This window comes from Eptesicus fuscus, chromosome 23 (assembly GCF_027574615.1).
Source record: "Eptesicus fuscus isolate TK198812 chromosome 23, DD_ASM_mEF_20220401, whole genome shotgun sequence".
NCBI lineage: Eukaryota > Metazoa > Chordata > Mammalia > Chiroptera > Vespertilionidae > Eptesicus > Eptesicus fuscus.
The window spans coordinates 11,267,108-11,282,083 of NC_072495.1; the positions used below are offsets into that span (position 1 = coordinate 11,267,108).

Consider the following 14,976-nt stretch of genomic DNA (forward strand, 5'->3'; position numbering starts at 1 on the left):
GCGGCTTCTCCCGGCGTCGGGCCGGACTGTCCGCCCACAGGGGCGCCCGGGCACCGGAGACCCAGGTGGGAGGGGCCCGCCCAGAAGCCCCCCCGGTGGGCGTGGTCAGCACAAAAGCGGCCGCGGCCGGGCCCCGCCCTCCGCCCGAGCTGAGCGAGGTGCGCGCGGCGGCTGCTCCGGGTCCCCGCTCCGCGGCGCGAGCTGCTCGCTGAACTCCTCGGCTCAGGTAGGTCCGCGAGGGGCCGGTCGTGCCCGCCCGGGGCGCCTGGAGCCCCGCTGCGGGGAAGGGCGCCTCGTGCGCAGAGGGGCGCCGCTGCTTGTCCGCTCAGCCCGGAGGGGTGTCGGCCGCGGGCTCCCGGTCCGTGCTTGGCCCCGCAGCCCCACAACAGCCCTGGAGAGCCCCGCGTGGAAGGAGTGACCCAGCTTTGGCCCTTGTCTCGTCGTGGCGTCAGGTTGGCTGTCACCCCAGAAACAATCACAAACCCTTGGGGCTCAGCACCCACTTAGAGGGGTCGCGCCCTCGCTGAGCGGGTGCGGAGTTTTCGGTGGGGAGCGGGGACCTCTTGGCCGGCAGCACTGGCGAGGGGTTCCCAGGTGTGTGTGTGGGGGGGGGGGGGGGAGACGGAGCAGAAGCTGCCGGTCACTGCGGTGCGGACTTGGTGCTCGGGCGGTGGGACCACCGAGGGTTTGGGCACAGGGGAGAGGGGTGGGCAGAAGGGCCAGAGGTCCCTCGCGCGGTCCAGCCCTGGCTGCTGAGACTCGCACGACAAAACCAAGCCGCTTGCTTGCTTTGCAGCTGCTCCGTAATCGGCACCACTACCACCCGGGGCCTGCCTGCCTGCCACACCTGAAACCCATTTTCCCACCTGAAACCCATCCCGCCCTCCCGCTCCGTAGCCACACCCACCCTGGCCACGGCCCGTCCTGGGTCCCCACTACTGAGTTTTCAGCTGGTCTGTTTCCACTCCTCTTCCCGGAGCCATTATCTAGCGGCAGCTGCAGTGAATTTCACACCATGTCGGTTCTTGTACTGCCTCTGCCGGGTCCTCCAGGACCTCCAGGTGCCCACAGGAACGCCGAGCCCTCCCGCAGCCCTTACACTGCGGCCCCCTCCTCGCCGCTCCACACCCGGCCGCTGCACGCCTGCTTCAGGGGCTCCCCGCTTAACTGCCCCTCTGCCTGGCGCGCTCTCCAGATCTCTATGGGGTTTGGTCCCTTACGCCATCCAGTTCTTGCTCAAATGTCCTTTATCAAGGTGCGCTTTAAACTCGGCAGTTTCAACAGCCTTCCCGGCCCCCGGCTTCCATGACACTGTCATGTCCCGGCACTGTCTGAAGTTCATACTGGTTTTCAGGGTGTTTGTGAGGGCTCGGACCCTGCCTGTCCCCGCACCCCTAGCAGCTGGAAGAGTGACAGCGGCAGGGACCATAGGCTGAGGCTAACGTGGGTAGACAGGGAGGCCTGTGGGACCAGGACAAGGTGGCAGGAGTGGCGAAGGGAGGGCTTTGAGGCCTGGCTTTGCTGCTCCGGACCTTGGGCACGTGCCTCTGTGGGTTAGCGTTTCTTGGCCTTTTTGCGTTGCTGGGAACCCGAGACAACCAGATCTGGAAGTGCACGAGCCTGGCACCAGCCTCCAGCTTCCTACGTGCTTCCATGTTCTTCCTGTGCGTGGGTTTTGTCCCTAAAACCCGGTTTGACTACCCAAGAACCCAGGCCGTCTCAGCAGATTGAAGGGTGCTCAGTGGTGGCTCCATCTGCTGCGGCTGCGACACCCAACACAGGACCTGCCCCCTACACAGCAGCCTCTTGGAAATGGTTTGACTTGGACGTAAGAGCCCAGATTGTCCTGTTTGGTCCTTAGAACGAATTTAATCCGAAGCTAAACTAGCTCCGTGCGTGTCACTGGAGTTTCCTGGCAAACGCTGAAAATGCGCACGGCGCCTGTTCGAAAGCGGCTGCAAGTCATTTGGGGGGGAAGCTGGCCTGAGAGCCCTCTGCTGACAGAAGGCAGGCAGGGGCTGGCATAGCAGGTGAGGGAGAGGGACTCGGAAAGAGCTGGAAGACTCGCTTAAAAGATTAAATAAAAGCAGTCCCCGAGGCCAGCGGGGTTGTGGGTAACTTGCTCTTGGGACCAGGGAGGCGAGGTGGAGGCTGAGGCTGGTCCCGGGCCGGGCCCGGCCCGCTCACAGGCTCTTTCCTTGCAGGCCCTGCCATGTTCCGCAGGCTGGGCTGGCTGGTCCTGTACAGCCTCGCTGTGCTGCTGCTCAGCTGCCTGCTCTTCCTGAAGAAGGAGGCCAAGCCGGCAGGGGTCCCCACAGCCCGCCAGCCCTTCTGGGCTCCCCCGGGGCCCCGCCGTAGCCACTGTCCACCCAACCACACTGTGGCGAATGCCTCCCTGTCCCTGCCTAGCCGTCACCGTCTCTTCTTGACCTATCGCCACTGCCGCAATTTCTCCATCTTGCTGGAACCTTCAGGCTGTGCCGAGGACGTCTTTCTGCTCCTGGCCATCAAGTCGCAGCCTGGCCACGTGGAGCGGCGTGCGGCCATCCGCAGCACGTGGGGCCGGGTGGGAGGCTGGGCTCGGGGCCGGCAGCTGAAGCTGGTGTTCCTCCTAGGGGTGGCAGGACCCACGCCCCCTGCCCAGCTGCTGGCCTACGAGAGTCGGGAGTTTGACGACATCCTCCAGTGGGACTTCACTGAGGACTTCTTCAACCTGACGCTCAAGGAGCTGCACCTGCAGCGCTGGGTGGCGGCTGCCTGTCCCCAGGCCCACTTCACGCTAAAGGGCGATGACGATGTCTTTGTCCACGTGCCCAATGTCCTGGAGTTCCTGGACGGCTGGGACCCAGCCAAGGACCTCTTGGTGGGAGATGTCATCCGCCAGGCTCTGCCTAACAGGAACACCAAGGTCAAGTACTTCATCCCACCCTCCATGTACAGGGCCCGCCATTACCCGCCCTATGCTGGGGGCGGAGGGTATGTCATGTCCAGGGCCACCGTGCAGCACCTCCGAGCAGCCGTGGAAGAGGCCGAACTCTTCCCCATCGATGACGTCTTTGTGGGTATGTGCCTGAGGAAGCTGGGGGTGAGCCCCATGCACCATGCTGGCTTCAAGACCTTTGGAATACGGCAGCCCCTGGACCCCCTGGACCCCTGCCTGTTCAGAGGGCTCCTCCTGGTGCACCGGCTCAGCCCCCTGGAGATGTGGACCATGTGGGCACTGGTGACAGATGAGAGGCTCAAGTGTGCTGCTGGCCCCTTGTCCCAGCTCTGAGGGGTGGGCTGAATGGATTGAGTGTAGATTTTCCTATCATAGAAATTGAGAAACTTGAAACTTGACCCATGATGGTCTACAGGAAATGCTGACTTTGTTTTTTGTAACCCCCTCCCAAACTTTTCTAACTTTGATTAAAAACTCTGAAACCTGGCTAATTTGGACCGACACGTGTTGAATGGTTCCCAAAGCACAGCAAATGGGGGAGGGGGGAAAAGAAGGGGGCTTCTGGAGCCGCTTAGCATTCTGCCAGTCGGGGGGGAGGAGGGTAAAAGTGGGAGGCTGCAGAGGACCCCAGAAGATACACACATTTTCATTTTTAAATGCAAAAAAAATTATTCTCCTTCAGATACAATAGAGAAACTCGAAGGAAAGAAGGACACAGGAAGCAGGTGTGGAGTAAGTCCTGTTGAAAGTACCAGGTAAACACTCTGCGTTCAGTCCCTTAAGAATAACGAATGGACTTTTGGCTGCTTGGCCTGGGCTGTCCTTACCGGGCCAGGGGACCAGGTCAGAGAAGGCGTTAGAAACACTTAAAAAGAAATCTTACAAAGAGGACAGGCTCCCCTCTCCCCCAAAACTCACACCCCTATGGAGGGAGCAAATACTAACTCCTATTTGAATAAGTTTGGAAATGAGGTTAAAACAGCTACTGAACTTGTGGGCATGACAGAAAAGGACACTGTCTGGCCAGGTTGGTGAGATGCTCTGGGCAGGAAGTATAACAATCGGTGGGTGGGTGAGAGGACAGCTGTGCTGAGTGGGGTGCAACGGTAAACAGGTTGCAGTGCCCCAGACTAAGAACCAGGTCCAGTACGAGCCTGAGACTAGGGGTCAGGGGTCAGGCACTCACAGCTCACAAATGCCTCTGGCCTGATGGGCCAGGGCAGGACCTGCGCCTCCTCTCCGTGCAGAGAAAGCGGTGCCGACCCAGGCTGAGGGGGCAGACGTGGGCAGGCTCAGGCCCTCAATCCTCACGCAGGTAGGCCTCCTGCTCCGGCTCAGCCCTGTCCTCCCCCTCCTGTGTTTTCTGACGGAGCTCTTCTGTCTGTGCTTCTGCCAACTTGGTCTCTGCTTTCTGGGAGAGCTGGCGCACTTCCTGCACCTGCGACTTCACCAGCTGAATGTGATTCCTGGCGGTTATGGAGGCCTGATCGGCTCCTGCCAAGAGAGGGGACAATTGAGCTGAGCAGGCCAACAGGGCAGGTGCGAGTGGACGCAGGAAAGCCGGGGCTCCGTGGTTGTCACCTGAGCCCGTCCTCCCTGCCAGCCTTCTGTCTGCAGAGCAGAGAACTCTCATTCCACATTCAGGTGTGCATTTTACTTTTTATTGTCAAAGTCCTAGCATATTTCTGCAGCTATCATCATTATTACATGCAATCCCCACAATCTTTATAGCTACACTAGAGGCCTGGTGCATGAGATTCATGCACTGGGGGTTGGGGGGCAGGGGTGCCTCAGCCTGGTCTGCGCATCTCGCAGTCTGGAAGCCGTCAGTTGGACATCCTTAATGTTGCTGCGGAGGCAGGAGAGGCTCCCGCCACTGCTGCTGCGCTAACCAGCCGTGAGCCTGGCTTCTGGCTGAGCGGCACTCCCCCTGTGGGAGCGCACTGACCACCAGGGGGCAGCTCCTGCACTGAGCGTCTGCCCCCTGGTGGTCAGTGCATGTCATAGAGACTGGTCGTTCTGCCATTCGGTTGATTTGCATATTACCCTTATATAGGATAGCTCTTAAAATAGATGCTTTATTAATTTAAATACACAAATACTGATTTCTTTTTGATAAATTAAGAGACCACTAATAAAATTGGCCATATATATATGGAATGCTTAGAAAAATATTACTATAAGTTTATATAATAGCACAAAAGGTATTTATTGAATGTCTTTTGCAATTTTGTTTAGAAATGTTTTTGAGCTCTATCATTTCTTTTACCTGTTGCTAGTGTAGTTCATCACGAGATAGGCATATTTACCCATTATCTATTGAACATTTGGATGGTTTTCTATCTTACTGCATTAATGAAAACCTTTGGTACAATGCTGAAAGGTAGTGGTTAATAGCAGGCATCCATCTCTCATTTCTGACCTTGATGGAAATGCTTTTCATATTTCACTGTTAAGTAGGATCAGCCTTTATCATTTAAGAAAATTCTCTCTATTCATAATTGTAGATAGAAATCAAATGGGTACCACATTTTACTGAAGGCTTTTGGTGCATACATTGATAGGATTACATGACCTCAAGTAGTGAATTATGTTGGCAGTTTTTTCCAATGCTGGATTATCACTGTATTGTGGGGGTGAATGGCTATGCTTGATTTACATCTGTATTTGTGACACTGAACTGTATTTTTGTTTTGGTGCTGGTCTAGTCATCTTAGATCAGGCCTGTGCTGGCTTTATACATTATAATGGGAGGTTTTCCATCAGCTTCTATGACTGTATGCTTTCTGTAACAGGAATTATGTTTCTAGAAGAGTAGATAAAACTCTCCACAAAACAGCCTGGGCTTAGTGTCTACTTTCGGAGCACAGAATCTTTAATACTCTTTCAGCTTGTGTGGTGATTGGTCTTTTTTTGGATTCACTTCTTGGGCCAATTTGGGATTCTCATACAATGTAAAAAACCTTCAAAACAATAATAGCTCTTTCTGATGTTGCTTTTGCTCTCTAAAAAGCCACACGTGCCAAATCTTATTTTTAACCGTTTGCTCTCACTTGCTTTTTTCTCAAGCTGCTACCGATGCTAACCGTGTCGAGTCACACTCGACATTCGAGTGCAAAAGGTTAAATCCTTTTCAAGGAACCAAATTTTACCTTGACTATTTCTTTTATTCTTACACTATGTGGATTTACTTTGCTCTTTTTCTAAGTTCTAAGTAACTTAGTACTTCTCATACAGTGAACATTACCTGTTATTCATGCTGCTGTTCTTTGTATTTATGACACACACATGTCAATTTCTCTTTAAAGCCAATTAGTTTACAACTCACGGGTCAGTTATATACTGCATTTATCATCACAGTTCTAAATATTTTTAATTTTCCATTTTGAGTTTTGGTGGGGAAGGAGTGTGAAGGAATTTGCTAAGTCTTTGTCACCTGGCACAAAATCAGTTTTTGTACACGTTCTATTTGTTTAAAAAGAATGTGTGTAGAGAGTAAACAAAATTTTCTTTTCAGTATATATGTTTGGTTAAGCTTTGAAAAATCATTCTGTTCCAACCCTTTTAGCTTTAACTGTTTTGGTCTTGACCAGTGAGTCTGAGATGCGTATAAAGCTCAATACCAGGTACCTCATGATTGTTATCTTCTCTATGAATTGTTCTGTCCCTTTTGATGCTTTGTCTTAAATCCTTTTTCTGATGTTGCTCTGCCAGTGTTTTTGGGTAACACTCTTTGTTTATGGTTCACTTTTTCTAATTTTCAACTTTCCTGTGCCATTTTGTTTTAGGTGCCTCTGTAAACAGTTGTAGCCAAAATTCTTTCTAACATAATCTAAGAGGATCATTTAATAACAGTGAATTCAATCTGTTCTTATTGTGATTGCTGCTGTTTGCTGCTGTTCCTGTTTTCCTTTGCCTTTTCTAATAGGTTTCATTTCTCCTCAACTGCCCTGCTTTTCTGTCCCTTCCCCCATTCTCTTTGCAGTATTTAGCCGTGTCTAATGTGAAGCCGATGTCCCTCTACTTCCCAAAAAAGGTAAGAAGGCTTAGCATGCTTTCACTTCCCCAAATTGATTCATTTTTTAAAAATTTGTTCAATACTCAGAACTTTTATTCATTATTCTTGTATTTCAGTTGCTTATAATTTTTCTTCATAGAGTAGTTTTTCCAGAAAACATGTGTTTGGTAAACTTTGAGTCTTTATATGCCTGAAAATATCTTTATGTTCACATTTTAATGATATTTGGCTGGATAGGATATAAAATTCCAGGTTATTCCATTTGTCACCTCACATCTGGGGTTGCTGATAAGACTGATGTCTGATTATACTTCCTTTGTAAGTACATCTATTTTTTTCTTATACTTTTGTTACATTCTGAATCTGTTTAGAGCCTTTGTGAGCCCGTTCAATTAGTTCCGGGAAATGCCTATTTTTCAGCTAATGCTTATTACTTCCTCTCCTAGATTTAAGCCTGCCTGGTGAGTGGTCTGGGAGTCCCTCGGCAGTGCCTCAGCCAGTCTCCGCCACCACCACGCCAGACCTGTCTTCAGAATCTGATTCCTCAGGTTTTAGTTAACTAAGAAGTCTTTTTTGTACCTTTTAAAAATTTGGCACTAGAGACCCAAGTCTGATATCCTGAAATAGAAAAAGACATGTTTTAACATACCCGTATCTTAATAAGAGCTGGTCCTGGACTATAATTTGTGAGCTACCTTTTTGGGACCATGGACCAGTCAGGTTTCCCTCAAAATACTTTTTAAAAAAATATATACTTTTATTGATTTCAGAGAGGGAGAATGGGAATTGAACTGTGACCTTCTGGTTCACAGGTCGATGCTCAAACACTGAGCCACACCAGTTGGGCCTAAACCCTAGTATGGCTGCTTGTGCCACAGCATCCTGGGTGAGTTACTAGCCCCCAGTTTCTTCACCTGTAAGGTGGGAATGATAACAGCAGGTTCTACTTTAAGGGAACTGTGGGTGTTTAAATTAAAAGTATCTATAAGATGCTTACCACAAAGTCTGAAATAGACAAACATTAGTTACTCATTAATTATCTGGGTTATAAAATAAATAAAATGTTTAAAAACTATTTGAAGGCAGTCAAATTTTCCAGTTGGCACAAGTTTTACCATTTTATTTTCTAGATATTGACAACCTAGCTTCTACTGGCTTGGTCTCCAGGGGTGGTAATCTTCCCCATTGTGCAAATAGAATGGGGACCTTTCCTCACCAAGTTCGAGCCACAGTGGGCTTTAGGCCATCTAATCCAAATCTCTCATTTTCCCTCCAGAAGAGAACTCCAATAGCACCTCCACAGTGAAAACTGGAACCTACCGGTGTGATACGCAGCTTCCGCCGCCATCTCTGAAAGACTAACTGCGGTCATCCAGGTGCTCTCCAGCCTCAGGTACTCTTGCTGCTTTGAAGTCATCTGTAAGTTAAACAAAGTGCTTCAGACAACAGGAAGAGGTTAAGCACATGGGAAAGGACTTATTGAGAGAACAGGGACTGGTTAGACACCACAAGGAGGCAGGAGCTGGCATACGGAAATGCCTGACTCCTTGCTCACCTCAACTCTGGCTCCTATGATCACCTGCCACACTTCATCTTCCTCCTGTGAATTCATCTTCCCGAGTAAACTTGTGTATTGTCGGTACAGAGAAACTAAGGTATAAACAGCCTACAAATAGAAAAACAAGTCTGAGTGAAATAAGGGAGGCATATGACGTAGGATTAGTGAGACCCACACCTGCAGATGATGAAGTCCCATTACAGCAAACTGGCCTTCAGTCCTCGGCCTCCCAGACACGCATGGTGTGGGAAGTAGGGGTGGGTATTATTCCAGGGTGGGAGCTACACTTATTATCAACTTTTGTGTTTTTGAAAGCTTGTGAGTAACTCAGTCATAGAAGAGAGCACAATGCAGAGGGGAACCGAGAAGGCTCAGAAAACTGCTAGAAAATAAAGATAGGAGCATTTTCAATGATTGTGATTACCCCTCTGCTCTATTAGCTCACAACAGTGGTTCCCAAACCGCCCTCACAGAGAGGCCCCTGGTGCTGCTGGTGGTAGACTTTCACCCCGAACTGAACCAAATCGTCTTGGTTCCCCTGCCTTATAAACTGCCCTGCTATAGTTAAGGTTTTTCTTTTAAAAACCAGTGCTTTAGATCAGGGCAAGAGTAAATATTTTAGGCGTTGTGGGCCCTATAGCCTGTTGCAACTGCTAACTCACAAAAGCAGGCACCAGACTGGCTTGGTCTGTGAGCCAGGTTGCTAACCACTGGTCTAGATGAGCGAGGCTTACCTTGGTATACTCTGTGATGGCTTCAATCAACGCATACGTGGTCTGAGAGAGAAAGGTGGAGGTGCTATCTGTTACCAGAGACACAGCCCTCCTCATTAGTGCGTCGTTACTGAGAGAATGAGGCTCTGATTTCTGAAAGACACAAACATTTTCACTCAACTTCCAAAGCACGAGCTGACAAGGTGTCCCAGACAGCCAGGTGGAAACGTAATTCTCAGACTGCACTGTGCTGCTTGTGTCAGCTGCTGCTTCTTAAGCTTTATTTTGGCTATTTAAAACAGTAAGGGGAAGTAATTCCAGAGCATGCTTTCTACCTACTTTTATTCTTTAGTCGCTGCTACAAACAGCACAGTTTTCTTTACATAAAAGGCTAGTAATTATAACCAACAAATCTCATGAAGGTATGATTCATTCATTACCACAGTGCTAGATGCTTGGGATATAAAAAGAGATATATTTATATTCTTTGCCCTCAAAGATTTCAGATAAGGAGGGGAAGGGCTGGAGCTTATAGAGAACTTGAAAAAGGAATGCAATCAAGACCAGGGAGCAATCACTTCTGTGTTGAATGAGAACAGCTACAAAAGGCTTCACAGAGTTGAGGATTAAGTGGAGAAGAAAGTAAATGGGCGACTTTGAGCAGAATGAGCACTCTGACCTCAGCTATTATGTTAAAAAAGCCAATATAACCACCTAACTCTGCCTTTTTCTTCCTCAGCAGAGCCCTGACTGTTCTACAACTAACAAGGAAACCAAGCCCCTCCATCATCTAGTGTCTTGTTCTTGCTAAAGAGTGTAAATACATAGTGTTGCCTGTTGAAAGCAGTAGTCAATAAATATCTCTGATACAGGAGCAAATCAAGAATTTATTTACCTTATCTGTATTTCATTCAATCAAATAAGTATTCATTATGTACCATACACCGAGGGGCTAGAAAGGAAGGAATGACAGTATCTGTGCTTATGAGAATTAATTTTGATCTAGTCTGATAACTTACGTCTTCATAATGCCCTACATTTTACAGTGCACTTTCACCAGTTCCTCACAACAGTCCGGATAGTATCACTTCTTTTTTAACAGATGAGGAAATGGAAGCTCAGAGTAGTTATATAATTTCACCAAAAAGACAGACATCCAGACCTCACACTAAATCTTCCCATGGGCTCTGCTGATGGACTCAGGAGAGAGCCAAATGGACTATCATAAAATATAAAAATAGACAACATTAAGTGGTCAGAAAAGGAGATTGTTGGACGAGGAATGGCTTTAAGGAGAGGTGGACTTGGGCCTGAAGACAACTAGGATTAGTGGTGAGGCATCTGGTTAGAAGACACAATGAGGAAAAGAATGCATGCGTGTAGGGGGTGTTCAGGAACTGGGGCGGGAGGGCACAGGAGTCCCTTGGATTTGAGTAACACAATGCAGAGCTGCCGCAGGTGGAACAAAAATGCTGTTCCTGCAGGAGAGCAACTAGAGGTTCCTCTTCTGTGACCCAGACTGAGGTAAATGGGGCTTCAGACTAGTACACCAACTGAGAAAGACAAACCCAAAAATGTCCTAATTGTGACTGAAAATGGTCTGCTGTTCAAGTAAAGGTTTTAGGGTTAAAGATTCATCAGTGTGCAGCGACAAAAGTTAAAGTGGAGGCACAAAAAGGTGAGGGCTCATCAGTGAGCCTCAGAGGATGCTGAAAATACTTGTAATAAATGGAATTAATCTTAGAGGATAAACACATTTAAGTATCAGGAATATTTTGCTAAAGTGGAATTTGCTGGTTTCCTATTTAGTTCTTCCTGAGATTATAACCAGTGATGGTTAAAAATAAGGTACCACCTTTCATATCAACTGTCTACTTAACAGTTCCACCTAGATGTCTACCAAATATCTCAGACCATCAATTCTTTATTTCTTCCTCCAAAAACCTATGGCACTCCATTCTTTCAGATGCGTAGGCCTTTTAAAAGCATCTAGGTTATATACTCCACATCTAACCCATCAGCAAGCCCTATTCTCCCACCTCCACTGCTGCCCACCTAGACCAAGTGCACTATCATCTCGTGCCTAGACTCCTCTTGGTCTTCCTAGTTGCACATGCACCTTTAAAAATTATGTCAGGCGACATAATACCATATATGGAAAACCCTAAAGCCTCCTACCAAAAAATTATTAGAATAAATGACTTCAGTAAAGTTTCAGGATACAGAATCTATATACAGAAATCTGTTGTTTCTATACACCAATAATAAATGATCAGGAGAAATTAAGAAAACAGTTCATTCAAAATTGCATGAGAAATATAAGATACCTAGGAATAAATTTAACCAAAGAGATGAAAGTTCTATACTCTGTAAACTGTCAGACACTGAACAAGATAAAAATAAATGGAAGAATGAACATCATTATAATGTCCTCACTACTAAAAGTGACATACAGATTCAATGCAATCCCTATTAAAATACCAATGGCATTCTTCTCAAATTAGACCACCTATTCCTAAAATTTATATGGAACCACAAAAAAAAAACCACACCAAATAACCAAAGAAATCTGTGGGAGCTATCATGCTCCCTGATATCAAACTATACTATAAAGCGACAATAATCACACAATATGGTACTGGCATAAAAAAAGACAGAACAATGGAATAGAGAGTCCAGAAATAAAACCTCACTTATATGGTCAATCTATGACAAAGGCAGCAAGGATATACAGTGGGGGCAAAGACAATCATTTCAGTAAGTGGTGTTGGCAAAACTGGACAAAAATAGATCCTTTCTTACACCATATACAAAAACAAAAAATAGATAAAAAACTTAAATGTTAGACCTGAAACCATTAAACTCCTAAAAGGAAAAACACAGGCAATAAACTCTTTGACCATTGCTCTTAGCAATACATTTTTGAAAATATATCTTCAAGCCAGGGTAACAAGAGAAAATAAACAAATGGTAATATATCAAAAAGTCTTGCAAAGGAAACCATCAATAAAGTGAAAAGATAACCTGCTGAATGGGAGAAGATATTTGCAAATGATACATCTAATAAAGGGTTAACATCTAAAATATATAAAGAACTCATACAACATCCTCCCCAAAAAAATTAAAACATGTTAGGACCTGAACAGATATTGTTCCCAAGATGGCCAACACACATGAAAAGATGTTCAACATCACTAATCATCACAGAAATGCAAATTAAAACCACAATGAATGATCACCTCACACCTGTCAGAATGGCTGCTAGCTATTATCAACAAATCAACAAGTGCTGACCAGGATGTGGAGAAAAGGCAACCCTCATGCACTGTTGGTGGGATTGTACATTAGTGCAGCCGCTATGGAAAATAATACAGAGTCTCCCTAATAAATTAAAAATAGAACTGCCATACGATCCAGCAATTCCACTTCTGGGTATTTATCTGAAAACAAAATCACTAATTAGAAAAGATATAGCCCTGGCTGGGTTGGCTCAGTGGATAGAGCCTAGGTTGCAAGCTCGATCCCCAGTGGGGTGCGTGGAGGCAGCCAATCAATGATTCTCTCATCATTGATGTTTCTATCTCTCTCCCCCTCCCTTCCTCTCTGAAAGCAATAAAAATATATTTAAAAAAAAAAAAGATATATACATTCTATGTTCATTTACAATAGCCAAGATACAGAAGCAACCTAGGTGTCCAGTGATAGATGAATGGATAAAGATGTGGTATGTATGTGTATGTACAAACACATACACAATGGAATATTATTCAGCAATATAAAAGAATAAAATCCTGCCATTTGCAACAACATGGATGGACCTTGAGGGTATTATGCTTCTACCTTTGCACTTGAGTTCCTTCTGCCTGGAAAGTCTTCCCCAAAATATTATATGGCTCACTCTCGCAGATCATTCTGATCTCTACTTAACTACCACATGATCCGAGTGGACTTCCTAGACCACCTTATCTAAAACATAACAACTCTGTCCAGCACTTCCTATTCGTTTACCCTATTTGTTTTCTGCACAGCACTCATCACCTGGCTTTTTAAAAAAGATGGGTGTTTTTTTTTGCTTTGAGAAAGAGAGAGAGGGAGAAAAAAAGAGGGGTTGAGAGAAAAATAAAATAGAATGTGCCCTGACTAGGAATCAAACCTATGACGCTCAACCAACTGAGCCACACCAGCTAGGGCCACCTGGCATTTTATATCTGTTCATTTTCTCCCCTTTCTTCTCTCTAATGTGTAAGCTCTGAGAGAGCAGGAACTCTGTTTTGTTCGGTGTAGGGTACACAAAAAACGCTCAAGACATTTTTGTTAAACGAAAGACTATTTCGGTGATAGACTGTAATATACTTATTTCTCTCTCCCCTCCTTATACAATTTGACAACTTCAGATACCGTTCCTACAAAAAGAGGCAACCAAAATGGGAATACTAATGTTTGGTCAGCTCTGAAAAGACGCTGGCACAGTCGAGAGTACACCATCCTGTGTGTGTGTGTGTGTGTGTGTGTGTGTGTAACTATGAGAGCTTCCTGCGTGAGGACATGCTGCCGAATGACACATCGTGCCTTACCTGCGCAATGGGAACTGCACACAGGGTCACACCGACTCCCACGGCCACCGTCTTGTGCCATGGTCTTATCAACTCCGAGAAACAGCGCCTCCGGAAGCTGGCCACGACAGGAACACTCCGTCTGTATCTAGACTCAGAGGCCACATTTATTTTTTAAATGTTTTTGTTTTTTTCAGAGAGGAAGGGAGAGGGAGACAGGGAGAGAAACATCAATGATGAGAGAGAATCATTGATGGGCTGCCTCCTGCACGCCCCCCACTGGGGATTGAGCTGCAACCCAGGCATGAGCCCTGACCAGGAATCTGTGACTTCCTGGTTCATAGGTCAATGCTTAACCACTGAGGCACACCAGCTGGGCCAGAGGGCACACCCACCCATCTGTAGAAGTCCCCGCGACCATTCACAGGGGGTGGGAACCCCAACTGCGGCTTCGCAGGAACCTCCGGGCAGGTGTGGGGTCGGCCTTCCCGGCGGCGGGGCGCGCTGGGCTGGGAAGCCCGGGACTGGCTGAAGTCCTCCCCCCGCTGCCCAGCTCCGCGAACCCCCGCCGGGCGGGAATGCGAGCCGAAAGGCGGCGCCGGAGTCAACAGGTGGCAGGTGTGGCCGCTTAAGCTCTTTAAAACCTCACTCAAGCTCCCGCCAGGTGTCTGATGGTCCCCGCCGACCACACCTGGGCGGCAGGTGCTGCGAGGGTGCTGACCGACCCCCCTGCCCCTTCTGTCCGCAGGGACCACTTCCGCCGCCTGCCCGGGCTTCGAGAGCAGCGGGAACTGGCGGGCAGGCCGAGCCGCCCCAGGAAGACAGCGGGAGGCCGGGGGCTCGCGTTCCGCAGGTGGGATAACGGAAAAGCCGCCAGTGAGGGAGGAACCCGCCCCGCCGAGGCGGGACGCCCTCGGACCAGAGAGAGGGGCGGGCCGATAAGGGAAGGGCATGCCAGCGAGGCCGGCGCAGCGGCCCCGCCGAGCGCTCCCCGCGTCGCCTCTTCGTCTCCCGTCCCGCCCACCCACACCTACTCCGCGGCGGTACCTGAAGAAGGAGGATACGCTCCGCGACAGCCAACTCCTCAGAGCCGCCATCCCACGGCCGGCGGACGCCAGACGCACACGCCGGAAGTGACGAAGCTTCGTGAGCGGGGGGGCGGGGCGCGGCCTCCACCCCGGAGGGCCCGGCCC

The 14,976-nt window shown here is 48.2% G+C and overlaps 2 protein-coding genes and 1 long non-coding RNA gene across 4 annotated transcripts; 2 read left to right on the plus strand and 1 right to left on the minus strand.

The window, feature by feature from the left end:
- The first annotated feature begins 425 nt into the window (after positions 1-425).
- On the plus strand, positions 426-3,427 carry B3GNT4 (UDP-GlcNAc:betaGal beta-1,3-N-acetylglucosaminyltransferase 4). Its single transcript, XM_008142681.3, has 2 exons — positions 426-452; positions 2,205-3,427. Exon 2 carries the CDS (start codon positions 2,213-2,215, stop codon positions 3,272-3,274), a length of 1,062 nt encoding a protein of 353 aa, XP_008140903.2. The 5' UTR covers positions 426-452; positions 2,205-2,212; the 3' UTR covers positions 3,275-3,427.
- A 235-nt stretch (positions 3,428-3,662) lies between these two features.
- Positions 3,663-14,926, minus strand: DIABLO (diablo IAP-binding mitochondrial protein). Of its 2 annotated transcripts, none has more exons than XM_008142676.3 (6): positions 14,831-14,926; positions 13,805-13,931; positions 9,252-9,383; positions 8,515-8,625; positions 8,280-8,376; positions 3,663-4,435 (listed from the first exon to the last, which is right to left on the minus strand). In XM_008142676.3, exons 1-6 carry the CDS (start codon positions 14,878-14,880, stop codon positions 4,242-4,244), a joined length of 711 nt encoding a protein of 236 aa, XP_008140898.2. In that variant the 5' UTR covers positions 14,881-14,926; the 3' UTR covers positions 3,663-4,241. The 2 variants fall into 2 exon arrangements, with proteins under 2 accessions (XP_008140898.2, XP_054568628.1); XM_054712653.1 differs by lacking the exon at positions 3,663-4,435 and adding an exon at positions 7,378-7,577 and having other exon boundaries at positions 14,831-14,924.
- LOC114231907 (uncharacterized) lies at positions 7,407-8,321 on the plus strand. Its single transcript, XR_003617927.2, has 3 exons — positions 7,407-7,507; positions 7,772-7,845; positions 8,236-8,321. It is a non-coding gene; the product is annotated as an uncharacterized LOC114231907 (long non-coding RNA).
- Positions 14,927-14,976: the final 50 nt, after the last annotated feature.

Coding starts and splice junctions, on each gene's coding strand:
- B3GNT4 (XM_008142681.3), top strand. CDS start 2,213: ATGTTCCGCAGGCTGGGCTGGCTGGTCCTGTACAGCCTCGCTGTGCTG.
- DIABLO (XM_008142676.3), bottom strand. CDS start 14,880: ATGGCGGCTCTGAGGAGTTGGCTGTCGCGGAGCGTATCCTCCTTCTTC. Junction 8,626..9,251: donor CCATCACAGAGTATACCAAG/GTAAGCCTCGCT, acceptor TTCTATTTGTAG/GCTGTTTATACCTTAGTTTC. Junction 8,377..8,514: donor TCATAGGAGCCAGAGTTGAG/GTGAGCAAGGAG, acceptor TTTAACTTACAG/ATGACTTCAAAGCAGCAAGA.